Source organism: Chamaea fasciata, unplaced genomic scaffold (assembly GCF_029207755.1).
Source record: "Chamaea fasciata isolate MVZ Bird 193981 ecotype frontalis unplaced genomic scaffold, bChaFas1.0.hap1 SCAF_22, whole genome shotgun sequence".
Classification (NCBI taxonomy): domain Eukaryota; kingdom Metazoa; phylum Chordata; class Aves; order Passeriformes; family Sylviidae; genus Chamaea; species Chamaea fasciata.
Genome location: NW_027094107.1, coordinates 7,155,078 through 7,174,576, shown reverse-complemented (window position 1 = coordinate 7,174,576; position 19,499 = coordinate 7,155,078). Strand labels below are relative to the sequence as shown.

Below are 19,499 nucleotides of genomic sequence, written 5' to 3'. Positions count from 1 at the left end.
AATTTGCATATCCCATCACAGAGCTCTCACGAGAACCTATTCTGCATTTCTTATCTCAGGGTTTTTGTGCTAAGAAATATCGCATTAGGTCCAGTGATTTACATTTTTTCAATAAAACTCTAAATACATATGCAGTAGCTCTTTACTGACTGGTTTCAAGTTATAAATTGTAAGCTTGGAGGTAAATACATTAGGACAAATATTGATTTCTAAGTAGTCACTATGAGTGAGATTTTATCCTGGCATTAAATTATCACACCTCTTGTGTTTTATATCTCTGTCTTATCTCCCAGTTACTACACTTTGTGACAAGTAAATAAATAACACTGCCTCACTTCTGACAGTTCAATTCATTCTGTTCCACATGGAAGAAACAGCAGGTACGAGTCCATGAAAGGGTTTTCTGGCAGCTCTGCTCAGAGAGACGTTTTGAGATTTGCCACTATCATAAACACTGTTTTCAGCTTGTCACATCCCCAAGCATTGCAGGTTTGACTGTAGAAGCAGCAGGTGAAGGCCACTGGCTGTTGGAAAAGATTTAAAAAGTAACAATACTGCTTGGGGATGTCATTGAAAGAATGGTCCTTGTTCATTCAACACCTCTGCTCCACGGCTTTTCAGCAATTCTTTGGTTTAATGGATGTTCTTTGTTTTACTGGATAATCTCAGCCTCTGGTACCTTCGCACCAGGGCTGCGTGTGACATCTGGTTAGGAAACGGGAGCTCAAGTTGCAGGTACAATTCACCACACTCCCATATCCCCTGCCTCACAGCCAGCACAGAGCCTCCTCCCAGAACAGCTCCAGTCAAGTCAGCACAGGAATATAATCAGTGCAACCTGTGGACAGAACTAATTGGCTGAATGAGTACAGCAAAACCTACCCCAAATCAGAGGCGAGAGAAAGAACACAAACAGAACGTCTTGTATGGAGCATCCTCACAAATCTCTGTGATGGAGACAAGGGAGGGTCAGCCCTCGCTGTGCCCCCAGCCCAGGCTGACCCTCTCTGTCCCATCCCTCCCCTACAACCCAACACCACTTTGTGCCCTGACCTGCGACCACCCTGGCTCCCACAGCCTCCTGTTCACAGCTCAGCTGTGCTGTCCTTCCCAGGAAAGAGCAAGGAGATGGAGATGACAAACTCTGCTGCCGTGGCACCCCACGCAAAGGGACAAGACAAAGGGCCTTGAAGGGACACACAGTGAGAAGACCAATGGCTGTGTGCAGAAAGTTTCTTCCCTGACGAGGAAGGCAGCTGGCTCACAGAAGACAACCTGTGGATCCAAGGAGATGTCTCAGATGGCCTGGGTCATTCACCTCCAGGTCCAAGCTGGGCTGCTGAGGTGTGTGTGAACTCAAGCATGTCTGTCAATTCAATCTGCTTTCTGGGAGTCAACAAAACTCAAGCTGATGTTCCAAATATTTATTAAAAAGTAGCTGTTACTGGAGAAAAAAAAAAATCAGTAAGTAGTGCAATGGCAGATTTATTACATTTTTAACAGGTAAAGGGAATTAATCTATTTTATGAACAAAAATAGAAATAGGAAAGTATACTGAAGGATCCTCAGTTAAACATTAAAATGGAAACAGCATATGCAATACACATTTATATATAAATATATTGGTTACATTCTTCTTAAATTGACGAAACAACATTCATTAGCAACACCCAAATTATTTCTTTGTGGCAAGAGATTCATCATCCTTCACAGCAGCACTGCCTATCCATAAGTTTCCACGACAACAATTTTAGAGCTCGGGACTAGAATAGGTATTCAACACACCATATCAAACCCAGAGCAAGTGATTTGAAACTAGTTTTTATGAGATCTCAATGAGTCTTAAGGCCAGATATGCAACAAGTGGAATTGGCAGAATGTGATTTAAACTGTGGGATCTCACTGAAATCTCGAATTTGGATTAAAGCTAGATTCCCATAGGGAAACTGTGACACCGCTCGGAATTCTCAGCTAAAACACACTTCCCCTTTTTCTGTAAACAACTGCTAACAAAAATAAACTCTCTTGTACCCTGTTAACCATTTCCTAACATAAAAAATAAGGAGCTGCTCGGGTAGGTTTAAAATAAGTCAATATAAAACTCCATCCTATCCTAAGCGCTGCCTCTCTCAAAGTGCTAAGGAACAGTGCTCCCTGTCTGAGGCCACATTCCCTGCCTTCCATGGTTCATATTGCAAACCTCAGCTCCATCCACGGTGGCTGAATCAGCCCAGCCCTGGCCACCTCCCTGGGACACTCAGAGCCCTTCTGAACAGGTCGTGCCAGTGCTGTGCTCCCTGTGCTGCCAGATGCACCCCTAGCCTGCAGGGTCTGCACTGCAGGGAGCTGCTCAGACCCACCCCAGCGCAGCAGGAACTTTGCCTGGGCTCAGACCCCGTGGCAGAAGACAAGCAGATCAGGTTTTGCATAGTTTGGTTGAGCAGTGACTCTGTGAGTCCCGGGGAGATGCCCTATCGTGCTCCTGCTGCTCCCATTCCTGCCAGGCGCAGAAGGGACTCTCACAGCTTGCCTGTTCGCGACCTCTTTGGACTTGGTTTGGTTCAAATACTTGCTGGCTGCTAACTTTGGAGCCTGAATAAGAAATAGTGCAAATACAAGCTTAAAGAACAAAATAAAAAACCCCAAAACATTCCACATTACCTTCACTGAACATTCAGTTAAAAAGACAAGGATCCATACAACGAAACCCCAGTTTTGGGGTATTTGAGATATTTGGCAAACTTGCACAACATCCTTCACAATTGTCTTAAAGCAGTATATTTCACTTGGCACTAGATGCTTCGAATTATTTGCTAATGTGATTCTAACTAACGCTGTTGTGGCTAATTGCAAATGACTTTGAAGACTAGTCATGGAACACAGGACATCTCCCTGGCGTGATGGGACAAACACTCCCTGCAGTTATGTGCCCTCAGTGCTCCTCTTATCCAAGTTTAACTCAAAATGATTTTGCACGCATGGAATGGTGTGAATTCGTCCAGGGTGGTTTTTCTGGAAGGCGAACAGACAACAGTTATTTCTGAGGGTCAAAATACCTTTATTTGGCCATGCTGAGGCAGATTAAGAGGCCAAAACAGAACTCGGTTTGATTCCTATTATGGGAGGCTGGCTGCAGTGCATTTTAAAACAACATTCATCTGAAGTGGCTGAGATGTTCAAGTTTGAAACTTCCTAAGTGCCAGGGCACCCTACAAATGCAGGGGCCCCCCCTCCACTGCAGTGACCTTCACCACATGGCAGCAGCAGAGACACTCAGTCCTCATGGAGGCAACACAGCATGCAAAGTTCCTTGGCCCGCTTCAGAAACAGACTTAATTTCTCTCAATTCCTCTTCCACCCCCCCCCCCCAAAAAAAAAAAAATCAGCAGAAGGGACGATCAGCAGCAAGTTTGTTTCAGAAAGCAGAGCACAAATGGCTTATTATCTTCCCAAAGGATTAGGCACACAGCCTGCTCAGGCTTTGGGGAAATCCTACACACCTCCATCTCCAGGCAGAGACAAAGTCTGGTGTCGTTCTTTCAGGGCTCAGTGCTGGGAACTCAGTGCTTTGACTGGAAGCAAAGAGGGAAGGCTGCAGTCCTGGAGCAGGGGCAGGGCTGCCTGCTGTCCTGTTAGATCCCCAGGGCTCAGACCCACCCCTCTCCCTGCTGCGCCACTCAGCACACCAACATCGAGGCAGGTGTGCTAACCTGAAGGTGGAATTGCACCAGGGGAGCCTTACCTGTTGATTTAATGGGATTGTTTGAAAGCAGGATGCACGTATTTAAAGCCTTAAAGAGATGAATTCACAATGAAGCTAAGGAAACAAGGAAGTTATCTCTACAGACAGCTGCCGTCACACACACACACACCCCTTTCATACTCCATTAAAGAAACAGCCTTATCTTTGCCCATGTGCTTGTGTCTAATGTGATACTGGCCGCCTCAGCACTTCGTGGCATTGTTTCCAATGATGCAGACAGCACAGTCCAGGCTTTAACAGAACTGATGCATAATTATGCTTAAGTAGCTTTCGTCTCCCCACGAGTTAATTACAGTTCCGTAAGTGAATAAAATGGGAAAAAAAAAATCTCCACTTTTTCTCCCGTCAGCAAATTCATGTTTCGTGATGGGCAAAAGGAGGGATTTTTGGAACATAAACTGCCTTCCCCTTCTGCTTTTGTCTGCAAGTGTAAATGTTAGTGGAACTTAAAAGTCGCAATCTGCGTTACACAGATGGAACTCTGCTATGTTCATCTCTTTTATTGTGATGTTCATGTAGCAGTGGCTTTTGAAAGATGTTCGGAATGACTGCTGGCCATGACAAGATACTGCCTAAATTAGAATCAGGCTCCAAGTATCTTACTGCAATTAGATTATGTCATATGTCGTGTACTTACTCATGGCCTGGGAAGGAGAGTGCAAGGGTACTTAACGTCTGTAGACACTCAATTAAAATGAGTGCATCAGACACACACTGGTCTGGCTTCTGCCTGCCTCACATCAAGCCCAGGCTAGCTCCTAAACCTTAAGAGGAAAGAAAAAGGAAAACACACACCGTGTCCATATGTACCACACCTGCTGGCTAATACCTATCTGTTATCTGTACCTGGTTTCCTATCTAAAATGTAAAAAGCCATGCAGTTTACACTTTGTTTTGATACAGTTCGGGTTAAGTTAATGCTAGAAAAATAGAATTCGGAGGGAGGGGAGAAAGGTTTGAGTGTAATAAATGGCAATTTTGCTGTCTCTTGAAGGTCACATTTCAAGCATAACTGCATTTCTCCATGCACTCTGAACACTTCCCTTTTCGAGTATTGGCATGCTTGTGGCAAAAGCAACCAAACCAATTAATTAGGCACACAGTGAAAGATGACATATATTTAAAAAAAAAAAAAATCAGTCATTTCCACTCTGAAAATCCTTACTCAAAGCCTTGATGTCACAGCGATAAGCTAAGCATGAAAGGCTGCAGACTCCTTCCTTGCACGGGGGCAACACCAGCTGTGCAATGCACACAGCTAGAAAGGCTCTTATATATTATATATACAACTGTAATCCAGAATAAATAGTACTGTCCTGACTCATAGGTGTATTTCAGCGTGGTTGTTGTTGGTTGTTATGGCTGGAGAGTGCTTGCTTTTCATCCCCTCTGTCCCGCCCTTGGACACATCAATGAACAGCAGCCTGGGAGTCCACAGTGTCAGCAATATCCTTTTGTATTCCTTTCGAAAATTCTGGTTAAGGAGCCCATAGATCACAGCATTGAGGCAGCTGTTAAAATAGGCCATAAAATAGCTCAGGACGAAAAGCCATTCTGGAATGTGTGGCTGCACTTTTGAAGGATTAATTGAAACAGCGAGGCCAATAAAGTTTAATGGTCCCCAGCACACGGCGAAAAGGACAAAAACCACAAACATAGTCAAGAAGTTTCGGATGTCAGCTGCCCTGAGTTTCTGCTTGCAGTCTTGCCTCACCCTGTGCTTGACCTGGATGACCAAAATCCAGATCCTCAGGTAGCAGAACGTCACGACGGAGAGGGGGACGATGAAGTGAACCACCACCACCGTGATGGTGTACGACGTGCTCACCGTCTGCGCAAAGGTGCACGAGTAAATCCGGGGGTCGTACTGCAAGGAGCCCACAAAGAAGTTGGGCACAATTGCCACCACGGTGAGCACCCAGGTCAGGCAGAGATAGCAGCAGGTGTTCTTCAGGTTGAAGAGCTTGTCGTACCGCAGGCTGTGGCAGATGTAGCAGTAGCGGTTGATGGCGATGGCCGTGATGTTGAAAATGGACCCGATGACACTCAAGCCCATCAGGAACCCACTTATCTGGCAGTGGACGTTTCCCATGGTCCACCCATTGTGGAAGATGGCACTCAAGATCAGAGGGTAGGGATAAACTGCAACCACGAGGTCTGCAACGGACAGGCTGACGACAAAGATGTTGCCTGCAAAAAAAAAAGGAGAGACCGTGAGAGGTTAGCGTTGGTCCAGATGGACAACTCAACTCAAAACTCCTCCTCTTTAGGCCTAAGTCTTCTGATGGGCTTCGCTCTACTCTCCACTTGGAATTTGAAACCCTAGAAAGAAAGATTTTGCTCTGCTGGTGACAGCAATGGAGAGTAACAAGGCATGATTGACCTGCATGTTCCTTCTTTGGAACAGATTACACTAGAAGTGTCACCCTTGACTTGGCTACAGCTGGGAGTCAGGTACCTGCTGTCCTCTAAGTTGTGTAGGAGAGAAGGATTCTGCTCTCCTTGTTAATCAGCCAGCCTGACTCTGTCTGACCATCATGGGCCAAAGGAGTATGGTAGGCAGGTTCCGTTTTCAGTGGTTTATTCATTCCACCGACAGCACTTGCACAGGAAAGGTCTCTTGTGTTCTTTTGCACGTAAGCAGGTACGCATTCACCAGAATTTCTGCACTGCTCATGCAAAGGATTGTGTGTTCTTCAGGGAACTATGGTGCAGCCAGCCTTGACATGCTTATCTTATTTGGTGTATTTTAAAGTGTCCAGGTCAATGTGGAAGGTCAGCCACCTCTTCACTGTCTGGTCCCAGGCAGAGAATGTGATGAAGAAGCTGCAGTCAGCCACCTCTGCAGAGAACTTTGCAATTTTCAGGTGTATGTGCAGTAGTGGGAAGGAAAATATTACTAGAGAGCAGATACATATACACACGGAGAGAGTATATATAGAGTTATATGTAACACGTTTAAGGTGTGAACACCTGTGCTCCTATGTGATACAGGCAACATCCCATCCAGCTGATCACACCAGCACCTTCTCTTCAAACCCTCATATCCTGCTGTCTAGTGGAGTAGATATGTATTTTTTAAAAATTACTAAAAAGAGATATTTTTGTGCAGTATCCCTGAAAGGACTCTCTTACATCTCGATTCAACCAGGTCACAGGCTTTAGCACTTGGAAAAGACACCCAAGGGCTGTTGGAAAGCTGCATTGCCACTGCAGTTGGGTCAGGGCTATGTTTGTGCCAACAAAAACTATCAGGACTGGTCAACAGGTCATATCAGGCCACTTCATGCTGACTGGAAAGCAGTCCAGACTGGAGAATAGCCCCTGGCAGTGTGGAGCTCAGGCAGCTGACACAGATTGTCACTTAAAAGTAAGTATTAGCAGAGGTCATGTGAAGTGCTAAAACCCTTTTAGAGAGAAATTTTACATACACAGGTTTACCACAGCACACAGCTTCGGCGTCTGCTGGGCCTCCGTGCTGCTTTCTTGCTGATTTAATAACTTACTGAGAGCCTTTTAAAATGCAGTTACTGAACCTGGCCCCCCAGATAATTAATTCCATTTCTGCCCATTGTCAAGGGCAGAACCAACTATGGCCAGGTTTGGTGATGCTGCAGGCACCCCAGAGGGGGAATGTTCTTCTGCAGCAAAACTTTTACTCGCTCGATCAAAAATATGCACTCCAACAAAAAGAAAATGTGCCCCCAGCACCAGAATTTCTTTTTGGAAACCTTTTCTAAACCAATTTTCAAGGGAGAGGAACAGAGACAGAGAGGTATCAGCAATCCAACTTAGGAGACTTCCAGAGGATGCTGGAGACAGACTCCACTAACTGGACCACAGCTCTGCCTCTGCACCAGACCTGTCCTACTTGGATACACATTTATACACAGGCAGCCAGAAAGCAAATCTCTGCCTTTGCTGGGCATGAAAGAGACACATTCAACATCCAGTTCCAAACCAGGCAGAGCAGAACAAAGCTGAATATTCCCTACTTAAAACACCACATCCGTGGATTTAATCCAAAGCTTAGAAAAATCATAGGGAAAATTACTACTCTCGCTTCACTGCCAGCTGCTGGAATAAATAAGCTGTTTCTGCTGGTCTTTCTTAACCAACTTGAATATTTGAAAGGAAATAAAAAGATGAGGAAAAAAAAAATCTATAAAAATAATATTCACAGGATGAACTTGGTTGTTTGGATTCAATCCAAGAGCACGGTATTGTGTGTATTATTTTGACACAACTGCATTGCAGGGAGAAAATGAGATGGTTTTATCAAGAAAGGAATAATCTCCTCCTCCACTCAGGGAGAAAAACTGGTGCAGTCTCACCTCTCGTACCCACCAGCAGACCCATGGCCCAGGCTGGGTGCTGGGGTGCCCGGAAAAACAGCCAGAAAGTATTTTATCACTCAGTATTATTTCGCAGAAACAAACCCATCTCCCAGTTTATGTGGGAACGTGCTCAGCTTCACCCTGTTCTTCTGGTGAGATGAAGGAGCAAAGTCAGACCCACAAAACAGCCACTTGCAGGTCTGTCCTGGAAATCAGTGCATTTTTAATGGCTGAGTTCTGAAAAGAGGGGGCACACGGCCACGCCACCAAGGCAGAACATGCCCTTCAAAGTGTGGGAAACTGGCTATTGGCTAATTATTAAAACAGGAGAGATCTGAGTTAAACACTGCTGTAGCCTTGCAGTCCCTGGTTTGCGGTGAGACCACTGTGTGCCGGGCCCTGCACCAACAGCTTGTGTCCTTCCCTCTGCAGGATGAGGTTGGACCCTCCTCCCCAAAGACTCTGCAGAACTGAAACCCGTCTAATATGTGGCTTTCAGGTAAGGTAAAGAACAGTCTCCTGCCAATGATCTTCATTACTTCTTTATTTTTACATTTTTTCCCACTATAAAACAAAGGAGTCTGGCCCATAAATAATACCAGCAGGGCATTATCTCCAATTTAAATTTATCTGCTTCTGTAACACTATTTTCAGATGTATCTTTTCCTCTTTGTTGTCATGTGACTGTGTTTCCTTATTAGCTTTCACATTTTCCGTCCCTTTTTTTAATTTCTACTCAGTATAAACTGGCTCATGTGCCACTGTGCTCCACCCTCTACTTGCAGAGTCATACGTGAAGAGGCAGGAACGGTGGAGAAAGGCAAGTGTAACACTGGTAATACAGACTTGTCCACATTTTCAGAGAAATTATAAATTCTTTTACATTACAGAAGTTCAAAGGTACAGATTGTAGAGGTACAATACCCTGTTCACAGTGTAATCCACAATTGTTTAGGGAAAAAAAAACCAACCAAACCAAACTTGATTCCAAACAACCTGAAGCTCAGCTGCAGAGCAGATTTTAGGCACGTGCAAGTGATGCAAAAGCGAATTTATCCCAGAACATCTCGTGCCCTAGCACTTCTTTCAAGTTTCCCCTCTGCTCCCATAAATCTATTTCTGCCCACTCCAGCAGTCTGCTCCTGTACTCCAGCATTTCCCTGGCCCTACCTCTCATTCTGCCTGGATCATCCAACAACACAGGTTATCTGAGGACTTATTGTCAAGCCCTGGTTCTAGGAAACGTGGAAATACCTCAATGAATGCTGCGAATCAATAAACCACATACGTAAGAGTCTTGGCCGGCAGGCTGCCCCAGCAGCACCTGACTTTCATCCAAACAGGTATTGTTCTACAGAGATTAACTGAGCATCACTGTGCAAACACCAGGGTCACTGCCACTGCCTGCCTCAAGAGGCTGTTGGAAATCCCCTGGAGTCCAAGCTCCAGCTGCACAGATCCAGCCTCTCCCTGCTTTTCCCACACAGCGGCTCTGGGCTGTCCTTTACAGGCTGTGGTTTACATATCCTGAACCCACAACCAGGGTTAAAAGGTGAGGGGAGGAGAAGGAGATGAAATATTTTTCTGAAATTGTCGCTTTCTGTACATTTCGAAATGCCCAAACACCCAAACCTCTTGTTTCTTTGTTATTCATGAGAAGTTCTTTTACACTCCCTGCTGAAGTATTACAGAACGACAGAACTGTTTCCTTCGGGTGAACAAGACAGAGGTGCTCAATGCACCGTGAAGTTAGCACTGTTACCTGTACACCCAGTGCTGAAACCGAATTGTCCCGAGAGACAGGATCTGCACCAAAGCAGAAACACAGTGGCGTGCATCAACTTCTGCTCACCTGCAACAGCCTAGCTCCAAGTGAGCCTGCTGTCCAGGCTGCTGCTTCCCTCCCAGCCTCTGTGCAGGGATTTGAGTTGCTCCCAAGCGCCCAGCACAGCATTCTGAGGCACACAAAACCACACACAGCAGTTTCAAAGGCAGCAAGTGAAAGGCTGACCCATGAGCACAATGGATGAGTGCCACGGGGCTCACTGCATGAGCAGTCACCTTGCTGTTCCAACCTCTTCCCAGCAGTGAGATCACACCCTGGTGCCTGTCCAGCTTCTGCCAGATTAACTGACAGCTGCAGAAAAGCAGGTCTAAAAACCTCTGTGGATAAAAATGTGCTAAGATACAGAACAACAGAATTACAGAATCACAGAATCAAAGAATTAACTAGGTTGGAAAAGACCTTTAAGATATTTTAGTTCAACCTCTGACCTAACACCTCCTCATCAACTAAATCATGGCACTGAGTGCCACATCCAATCTTTTTTTTAAAAACCTCCAGGGACAGTGACTCCACCACCTCCCCGGGCAGATGATTCCAGCACCCAATCACTCTTTCAATGAAGGATTTCCTTCCAACATCAAACCTAAACTTCCCTTGGTGCAGCTCCAGGCTGTGTCCTCTTGTTCTGTCAGTTGCTGCCCAGCTTGGTGCCATCTGCAAATTTACTGATGGTGGACCCAATCCCCTCATCCAGATCATCAATGAAGATATGAAACAAAATGCTGAAAGCTTATTGATGCAACTGGTATGTTCGCAGTGACTTCTTGCTACTATAATTATACTATAAAACCACAGCTTGCAATAAAGAGAATCTTAAACTTTATGTTTGTTCATTCGGGTTTTATGAAAAAATCAACAGACTCTACTATCAGGTCTTCCAGATAAATGGGATTTAAGACACACATCAGCCTCAGAGACACATATATAATGAGGTTCAGTAAACAATTTAACAGGCCATGACTGTAAAGCAAGCCTCTGATGACCACTTACCATAATCTAATACTCTCTGTTTAACCTTCCAAAGCTTATGCTCACTGCAAAACAGAAACAAAATGTACTATTTGCTCCAAGCAAAAAAAAAATAGTCATAAAAAGCTTCGTTCAGCATGCAACAAGACTCTTTATTAGCTGCGATAGCCTCTTTCTCCTGTTTGTTTTGACCTGCCACTTGCTGTGTGATTGCTTGTATGTCACTAACCTCCAGCCCGCAGATGTGAAGTGTGTGCTCACTCCTGCAAACTAAGTGGCAGCTCACAGAAAACGCTTTCAGATCAATTTTCTTCCTTTTTATGCCTTAAAGAGACCACTGAGCGTGTGCAGTGGTATTGATCGTGAGCTGCTGTGATTAAATGGATGACCATGCTGCGGGGTTGGGGGATGCTGAGCCTGCAGCCCTCACTCTGACAAGCATTTATGTCACAAATTCTAAAGGGTCAGTGCTGGGGAGGACAGTATTTACCCCATCGAAGTGCATTAAGAGCCATCCCTCTGTAGGGGAGTGTGACCCATTGCACTGATCCTCACAAGCTCCTGGATTCCAGGGCAGTGTGAACACCACAGGCAATGACACAGGAGGGATCTCAAGACTGTTGTCATCTCTTTCCACCATTCTGATAAGCACTGATTTATCTGATTATGACAGCCCAGTGTATACTTACTCATTCTGACAACTGAAAATGTTTGACAGGGGAGCACAAGTGAAAATCAGCAAAATTCTCACTGAGATCCAGGCAAAAAGAAAGAAAAAAAAAAAAAGGAAAGAAAAAGATTTGTTGTTCAATTCATTAATCCATAAATTTTAATTGAGGATGTTATTTGTGTATTTAGGGAGTATGTTCAGAGAGAGGAATAAACAAAAGAAAGGAAAAGGCCTTCAATTAATTATCTGTTATCATTACTCCATTAGCATTCAGAGGGGGATAAAGTGTGGTTTCCTGCAGTTAAACAGACAGCGCAGTTGGGCTGTCAGCTGCTCTCAAATCCTGACTGTGCTGTAAAAAATGATACAGAGGGTAATAACTAGAAGGGCAGGAGGTATTGCCAACCCACAGCATTCTCAGGATATACGATTAGACAATGTGGAAATATCCAATTCAAGGGCATTATGAAAGTCCTAAAAAATGCATGAAACTCCAGAATAATTTAACTCCTGAAAACAACCCTCTGAGACCTCTCAGCACAACCACGAAGCCAGAAAACAGCAGTATAGGCTACCAAACTATTATCTGGTTTGCTGGAATCATTCCCTATGGGAAAGCTGTGGGCACTTAAAGCTGCTCCCTGCCTTGTGCCAGCCCTGCAGATGCACTGAGCAAGGCCAAGTCCACAAAGCAAACTCCTCCTCCTCCTCCTCCTCCTCCTCTGCCTTCCCGGGACCAGGCACTTTGGCACAGATTTGGCACCACTGGCTCCACGAGCCTGCTCACCAGTACATCACTGGAGCTGTGAAAGCTGCTCTTCCCTCTGGACCTCTGGGAAAGGAGGAGAAAACCAGTATTTACCGTTTTAAATACACAGCATTTACTGGAGAAGAAAGGGCCAGCCCCGTAGAGCTTCAATTACATTTGTTATGCACCACGTATCATCTTGGGTGATGGCTAAAGAATTGCTCGCATGGCCAGGTGAAAGGACTGGATTACTGGATTTTAGACTTTTAAATCATGACTTTCTAATTGTCTTGCTGCCAGAACCATACTTGAGCCATGTCTTCAGCCACTCTAACTGAATGCAGAAAAGGGCAATGGTTGGCAGTGTTCACACCCCAGAGACTTATAATTTTCATTTGGCTAAGACCAGCCAGATTCACAGCCTTAGCTGAGCTCAGAAGTCTGTGGAAATGAGCTAGAAATTAGAGAACAGCCCTGTTAGCATGATTTCATGTCTTTCCTTATATCACTTGCCATTACACTGCAAGCAATGTAAAGGGGAGCATTTTTCTCTTGCTGTTGCATAAATGGCAGCTGGACATTCTCTCTCAAACGAATTAAAATTATTTAATTACGTCTTCTCCTGAGCCCTTAAAAATTGGTCAGCCCTCTTTTGGTACCAATGCAGAGCAACTTCCCCATCTCCAGAATTTCAAACACTTTATGAAGAAAAAGAAGTTTTTACACCATCCCAGGGAAAACTGTTTGGCAAGTTTCCAAATGTTATTACCCATTAATCCCAACACATCCTGCTCACCTTGGGCACGCCTTCCTGAAAAGGTGGTCTGAATAGAGTATAAAGAAAGGAAAACATTATATATAAAAGTTGACATTTCACCTACCTTCAACATTTTTCAAGTTTCTAAAATACCATTTAATGCTCATTTAAGTGCCTTTTAATGACTTCTTCCTGTGTTTCCCTGAAAGTTCTGACCCTTTGCATGAGGGAACACCACAGTGCTGCAATTCTTATGGATTTCTAAACTTAGCTCTTGCTAGTGGGATGTTTTTCCTGGATGCAATTATGGCAGTTGAATCTGCTAATACCAGCGTCCCCCCCCCTGAACTCCAGTTGTTTACCCTCCTTTTCTGCCTGAGGTCCCTGCTGAGTGGCACTGTGTCATGTAAAGCAGCTGCCTCACCCACATCCAGGCTGAGTAGGAAGCACATGTCAATGCCCTTATATTTACCCTCCCACACTGGCCACATGGGCATGGGGATGAGCTCTACCAGCCCACATTAACTCCAGGCCCATTATTTATCACCTGCTTTGTAAAGTGCTCTCAAAGAGGAAAGACCCTGTATAAACATAAATATGAATTATTGCCAGCATCCACTGAAATGACAAACCCAACATCCATCCTCTCCCAGTCCCAGCAGCTGTACTGCCACCATTTGCCATCTGTTACTATTCTAGAAAAAAAAAAAAAATCTGTCAACTCAGGCTGAATAGACTTAATAATGCTCTTTTGCTATTGATGTTGGCCAAAGTGTGTTCCTGGAAAGGAGCTGTGTGCAAGCAACCAATTCCTAGGCAGCTGTCAGGAAGAGAATACAGTCAGATATGAACGCACAGCTCATTTTAGTGTTAAAAATCCTGTCTGACTGCCCTGGAGAGCCCTGCTGAACCACCACAGCTGAGCCTGGGAGCTGGTCCTGCTCCTCCTTGACTAAACCTTAGTGCCAGCACCAGTCACTACAACCACTGCAAAGGAGCAGATGTTACCCTGCCACAATAAATAACTTGTCTTGACCTCCCAGCCTTGACATACCAGGGCTGAGTCTCTCTCCAGCCCCAGCTCTTCCTGCTTGGTTGGTGGGAATGGGAGGTGGTTTTTTTTTGGTTTTTTTTTTTTGTCCTTACAGTTCTTTTGAATTGCATATGGAAATGATGAAGCTACTAAAGGAATAGTCACCACGCAAAAATGTTCCCATTGATGAAGGCCATTTGGCGTTTAACTCATTCTGAACCAGTTCCAGGTTACCTAAATGAAGGCTTGGGTGTTAGGGCAGTAGCAGGGTGATAATCACCTGTGCTTCTGCACAGCATTTGCCACCAGACTTAGGAAAAAGAAACATAATTCGGATCCAAATTATCTCCAAGGTGATAGCCTAGTTGTAGGCTACAGCACAGTCCTGGTGTGCCTTACAGGGAGTGCTGGGCTGCCACTGACTGGCTTTTCTTTGGAAGACCTTAACATATTTTTTAAACAAAAAAAACCCCCATGGGCTAGATTTCGTTCACAGAATTCCTTAGAGCCCACATTTGTTTTTTTTCTCCAGTGGCCTCACACTGAACCTGGCATGAAGCAGGTGCAGGCACAATACACACACACACACAGAGGAGATGAGGCTGGAAGAGAAATGGTGCCATGAGGGACAGGAAAGCAGCATGACTAAGGACAATGAAAAAGGTTGAGATACCTGAATTATTGCTCATCCTGCTAGGAAGAGGAGTAATATTCCTTACAAAACAGACAGGCAAAGAAAGAGCCCCAAGATGTCATGGCTTCATCAAGACTACGTGAACTGTGAGAGACATTGTGCATGCAAGTAGGAGAAAAGAAAGCAAAAGCAAATCTGTTCTGGATCTCCTGGTTCATTCGTAACTATTTACTAATCCCACTGGAAATGGAGAGTTACTTTCACCTGGAAGCACTTCAGGGACTCTGACACTATTACACAGGCAAAAGTCCAATGCAAACAATTAAAGCTAGTTCAGTAAGAATATGATGATACTGGAAAATAAAAAAACCCCACAATTCTCATGTCATTTTCCCAGAAAGGAGTCCAAAAAACAGTGTTTCCCAGAACATCAGCAAAAGTTTCACTCCAGATATTCCACAGGGTTTACAGGAGTCATGTCAAGCCTGGGTACAGGATGAACAAGAAGAAACGATCGATGATATGAGAACCTTGCACTGAGGAGTCCCAAATGTACTGCTAGAGGGCATCTGCTTCTGTTCTTTTCCTAACGACTTACAAAACACTGAGGTGAAATGTGTGGCTCTGTAAAAGGAGGAAAGATGTTCCTGCAGCAAAGTCCAGAGGAAATGTGTTGCAACAGGAGCCTGTGTGAACAAACGGATCGAGTGGGTGTGCTCTGACACTGATCTCAGTGGGAGTCTAGTTTTTATTTTTTAATTGGGATAATATCCAAGTGGCTTCAAGGCAAATTAGACTTCATGGGACAGTGACACCTAAATTCCTGAAGGAAGTAAGTAGTCAGACTCACAGGCAGCAATACACACATTCAAGGGCAGATCTCAGACTCGTGGATAATACTTGATGAGGCTGGCAGACACTTTGTTATCAACAGCTTCTAATAGACGAGCCTTCCTGGATTCTGCACTTACACAAAGTTTGTTTTGCCCCCAGCAAAAAAAGAAAGAAAGAAAAAAAGCTCCAGAAAGAATAAAAGATGCTGAAAAAAAAGGGGCATCAACATAAGCCAAAGAAACTCTGACGTATTTTGCTAAATTGCCCAATCCTGGAATACCCCGGAGTCCTCATTTCTGATCTGTAGTGATAAGGGCAGGCCTACTTTTAGAGTTGTATAACCACCATCAATTGATGGTGCCTTCAGTGACCCCTTAAAACATTTCCCCTCCTTTCCCTTTTTCTCCCTAATGAACTTTTCTCAGCAAGAAATAAATCACAGACTTTTCCTCTCTCTGAAACGACTTAACACCCACACCTCCACACTTCAAAGTGGTAATGTGCTAACTTGAGCCTCGGGACTCCCATGAGGAACCCATCAAGAGGTGAGGGCTTTAATCCTAACCCTGAGTGGACCTTTCAAGCCAGTTGGTAAAGGAGACTCTGCTCCCCACCTTCATGTTTGTACAGCCAAGAGTGTGACTATAAATCCCATCAGCGACAACAGAGCTGAAGGGACCCCAAGAGGTTGGTTGATCATCCCTCTGAGCCACAGCTCTTAAAAACTGCTGACAAGGAGGAGCCTTTCTTCACTTGGAACAGGCTCACCATCCCTTCAAATGTTCAAAAAACGTGAGCATGTGGCACTGGGGGGATATAGCTTAGTGGTGAACACGGCAGTGATGAGCTAATGGTTGGACTTAATGATCTTGGTGCTCTTTTCCAACCTTGATGAATCTCTGATTCTATCATTTCTACATCTACATTGCCCTTACTCAAATCCAAGCTACCTTCCACCACACTTGCTACCACAAGAGAAAAGCTTTAGGCATGTGCTGGTTGAGTAAACTCAAAAGCAAAGGAATAATTCAGCACCTTCAGTCAGTGTGAGATCTCTCCTCTGGCAGGGGCAAAATAGAGGAAAAAGCTACAGCTTTTCACAGTGCCTTTTGCTCCTGAAGTGCTGGAATTTCTGTCAGTTTTAGAGGTCGTCCTTTCCATTTGCCACCCTCTCCAAAGACAAGAGAAATGGTCAAGTTTGCTAAATTTCTGAAAGAAAAACCTCCCTCACTCTATGCAATTTCTGAAATGCCCTCTTCTCCACTCCTATACTGCTTTATCTAACAGCCTTTTTTGAAGAGCTGTCATTCATTAAGCATAAGACATTAATTCCTGCCTTCAAGCCTCTTCAGAGCCATTTATGACCCTCCATTTCCTCTCCTTAGGATTCCCTGCTACTTTTCATTTAATTGCTGGAACCCCATGTTGTTATCTGTCCCCAATAAAGTAATTTTGTTTATGAACTAACTCCAAAGTAAGACAAGTTTTGAGGATGAAATGAAGCACGGGGCTAATACAGTCTTCTAGGGAGAAGTGTTTGTAATTAATACCAATGCCATACACTCACCGTGAAATCTTCAGGGTGGTGGGAAAATCACAGAGCATTAAAGATACTTTTCTAAGAGGGGGCTGATTTGGCAGGGTTAGAAAGGATGAGGGTTTCTAGTCCTCAGCAGCAGTGCAACACAGACACATCCAGGTAGGGAACGAAAACTCACAGCATGTTGCCCGCCTCCTCCTTCAAAGGGAACCCCAAAAGCACAGAAACACAGAGCAGACAGGGTTAACGTGCACTACAAAGAGCTTTGCAGAAATCCTGTCCAAAAACTTGCCTGGCACGTTGCTGGCAATGGATGAGAGCTTTGCACATGAATGAGTGGAGTCCAGCAAACAGTCCCAGCATGAGGTGATGGACTGTGTATTTCCCTGTCAGGCATGGGAGCACACCAGTGTTGGCTGCACACTCATTTAGGCAGCTCAAGAAACTCCTTGAGAGCGTGGGAGTCACCTTCAACCTGGCAGGACCAGCCTTGTACAACAACCACATGAGATGTCTTAACACTCAAAGAGCTCAGCTGAGTTCTGTGTGTACTCTAAGGAATCAGGGGGTTATTTGAAACATCCGAGTTAGCAGGAAACAATATCTGCAGCTTCAATAACAGATTTACACCAAATAACAGAGCCCAGCTCTTGCAGCAAACTCTCCAGCCTGAACCACCCAAAAACCTCCCCAGAGGCGCCGTGGCCAGGCTGCGTCGCCACCCAGCTCTGCCTGCCACATCTCCCCAGCTCTGGGGAGGAGGAAGGTGAAGCCCAAGGAGCTTGGGCCATGTCTGCTGACTCAGCAGGTCCCACAGCCCTCATCTGGGAGCACAGAGGAGAAACACACAGTGTTTTCTGCACTGCAACAAGAAACAAACCTCCAGTGACTGCCAGAAGGCAGTGTCTTGGCCCTGGGAGCACAGGGCGTGGAGTTTAACTGCTAATTAGGACAGGGCAGCAGCAAAGGGCAGAACAGAGGAAGAGGCTGCCTTTGGCTCCCTCAGGAGCTGGAAGGCTTTCCCAAATTCAGCCACCTAACACATCCTTCAAAAGGAGAGCGACGGCTTCTTCTGTGTTAGCAGCAAAGCAGAAACTCTCATGCCAGCACTGCCTTCTGATACTAGCTGTCCTTTTATCATTTATTCAGGAACAAAACTCTCACAAGGCAGAGTTTTATCAAATGACAAATAACAGCTGTAGGGAGAAGAAAAAAGTGTTGCACTTCATTAGAACTCTGTATGACTCTGACAACCAGAAACACACTGCCAAAGTGGCAAACACAGCCAAAAAAACAAGAGAGATCTCACAGCAGCTGTTAAACCAAATGGGAACTTGTTAAAATTAAGGGCCATTTCCCCTCTTTCATATTTAGTCTCAAAACACCATGTAAAGAAATTCAACCTCTTACAGAGACAGACTGAGTCATTAGCGCAGAGGAGACGCGACACCCTTGCAAAGTTTTCAGATTAAAAGGTAGCAGTTAATACCCAAGCAGTTCCTAAAACCCTATGAATATGTTAATCTGGTATCAGCTTAAACCCTCCAATATTAAAGTAATGAATCTTGCCAGACTGAATTTTTGCTGCTGTTCACTTGGTGTTACAATATTCCATCATAATCTGCAAGTATCCCACACGGAGGATGCTGACGGGGCTGTGAGAGCAGAGCCATCCTGGAACTAACCACACATTTCCTTCCTCCCAGGCCGTATCTGTCACCAACTATCAGCACTCACAAATTCTCCGTGCCAGTGACAGGTCACTGGTGACCACAAAAAGCAGCTGGGGCTGCTGGGGGAACAGTAGAGCACAAATCACACCTGGAGCTGATTTTGTAGAGGCACCACAGGGGCTAAAAAGTATCCTGCAAGCCAAACTGTGCGTTTTGCTAGAAGGATGCTGATTTCCAGAGGGGACGGGATGATTTTGCTTCAGTCAGGCCCCTAATAAACACTGACAAACCAAACAAATTAGGCACATAACCAGCAGCCAGTTCCAGATTATCCCACAGCAGGAGAGTGCAGCGCTGACAGGTTTTGTTCTCTGTTTCTTCAGAGGGCAGAAGGTGATTGCACTGCGTAATTCTGCATTTAATTAGTGAGAACTAGTCTTAGAGAGGAGAACTGAATGTAAGGACAAACAGGAGACACATTCTTGTCTCGAGCAAGACTTCTCTAGTTAATTGCCATGCAGCATGAGCAAACCTCTGCATGTTTCAGCTCCCTGCTCTGCCAGCAGAGGATCTGCCTCCCTTGGGTCCACGGGTATCTGCAAGTATGAGGATATCACTGACTGGAAGATGAAAACTCATTGTGGGCAAGAATTTATTAGCAGAGGTCTCCTCTAAACCAGTACTTATTCCTGAAA

At 44.9% G+C, this 19,499-nt stretch overlaps 1 protein-coding gene across 4 annotated transcripts in view; it reads right to left on the bottom strand.

The window, feature by feature from the left end:
- Nucleotides 1-1,440: 1,440 nt before the first annotated feature.
- GPR50 (G protein-coupled receptor 50) overlaps nt 1,441-19,499 on the bottom strand; it is a 40,944-nt gene continuing 22,885 nt past the window's right edge. For 3 of the 4 annotated variants that reach the window (XM_066202616.1, XM_066202613.1, XM_066202614.1), the window contains one exon: nt 1,441-5,953. In XM_066202616.1, the coding sequence (XP_066058713.1) occupies nt 5,085-5,953 (869 nt within the window). In that variant the 3' untranslated portion in view covers nt 1,441-5,084. Of the gene's footprint in view, nt 5,954-13,214; nt 13,717-19,499 lie in introns of those variants that run through there. The other variant, XM_066202615.1, reaches the window with a different exon arrangement.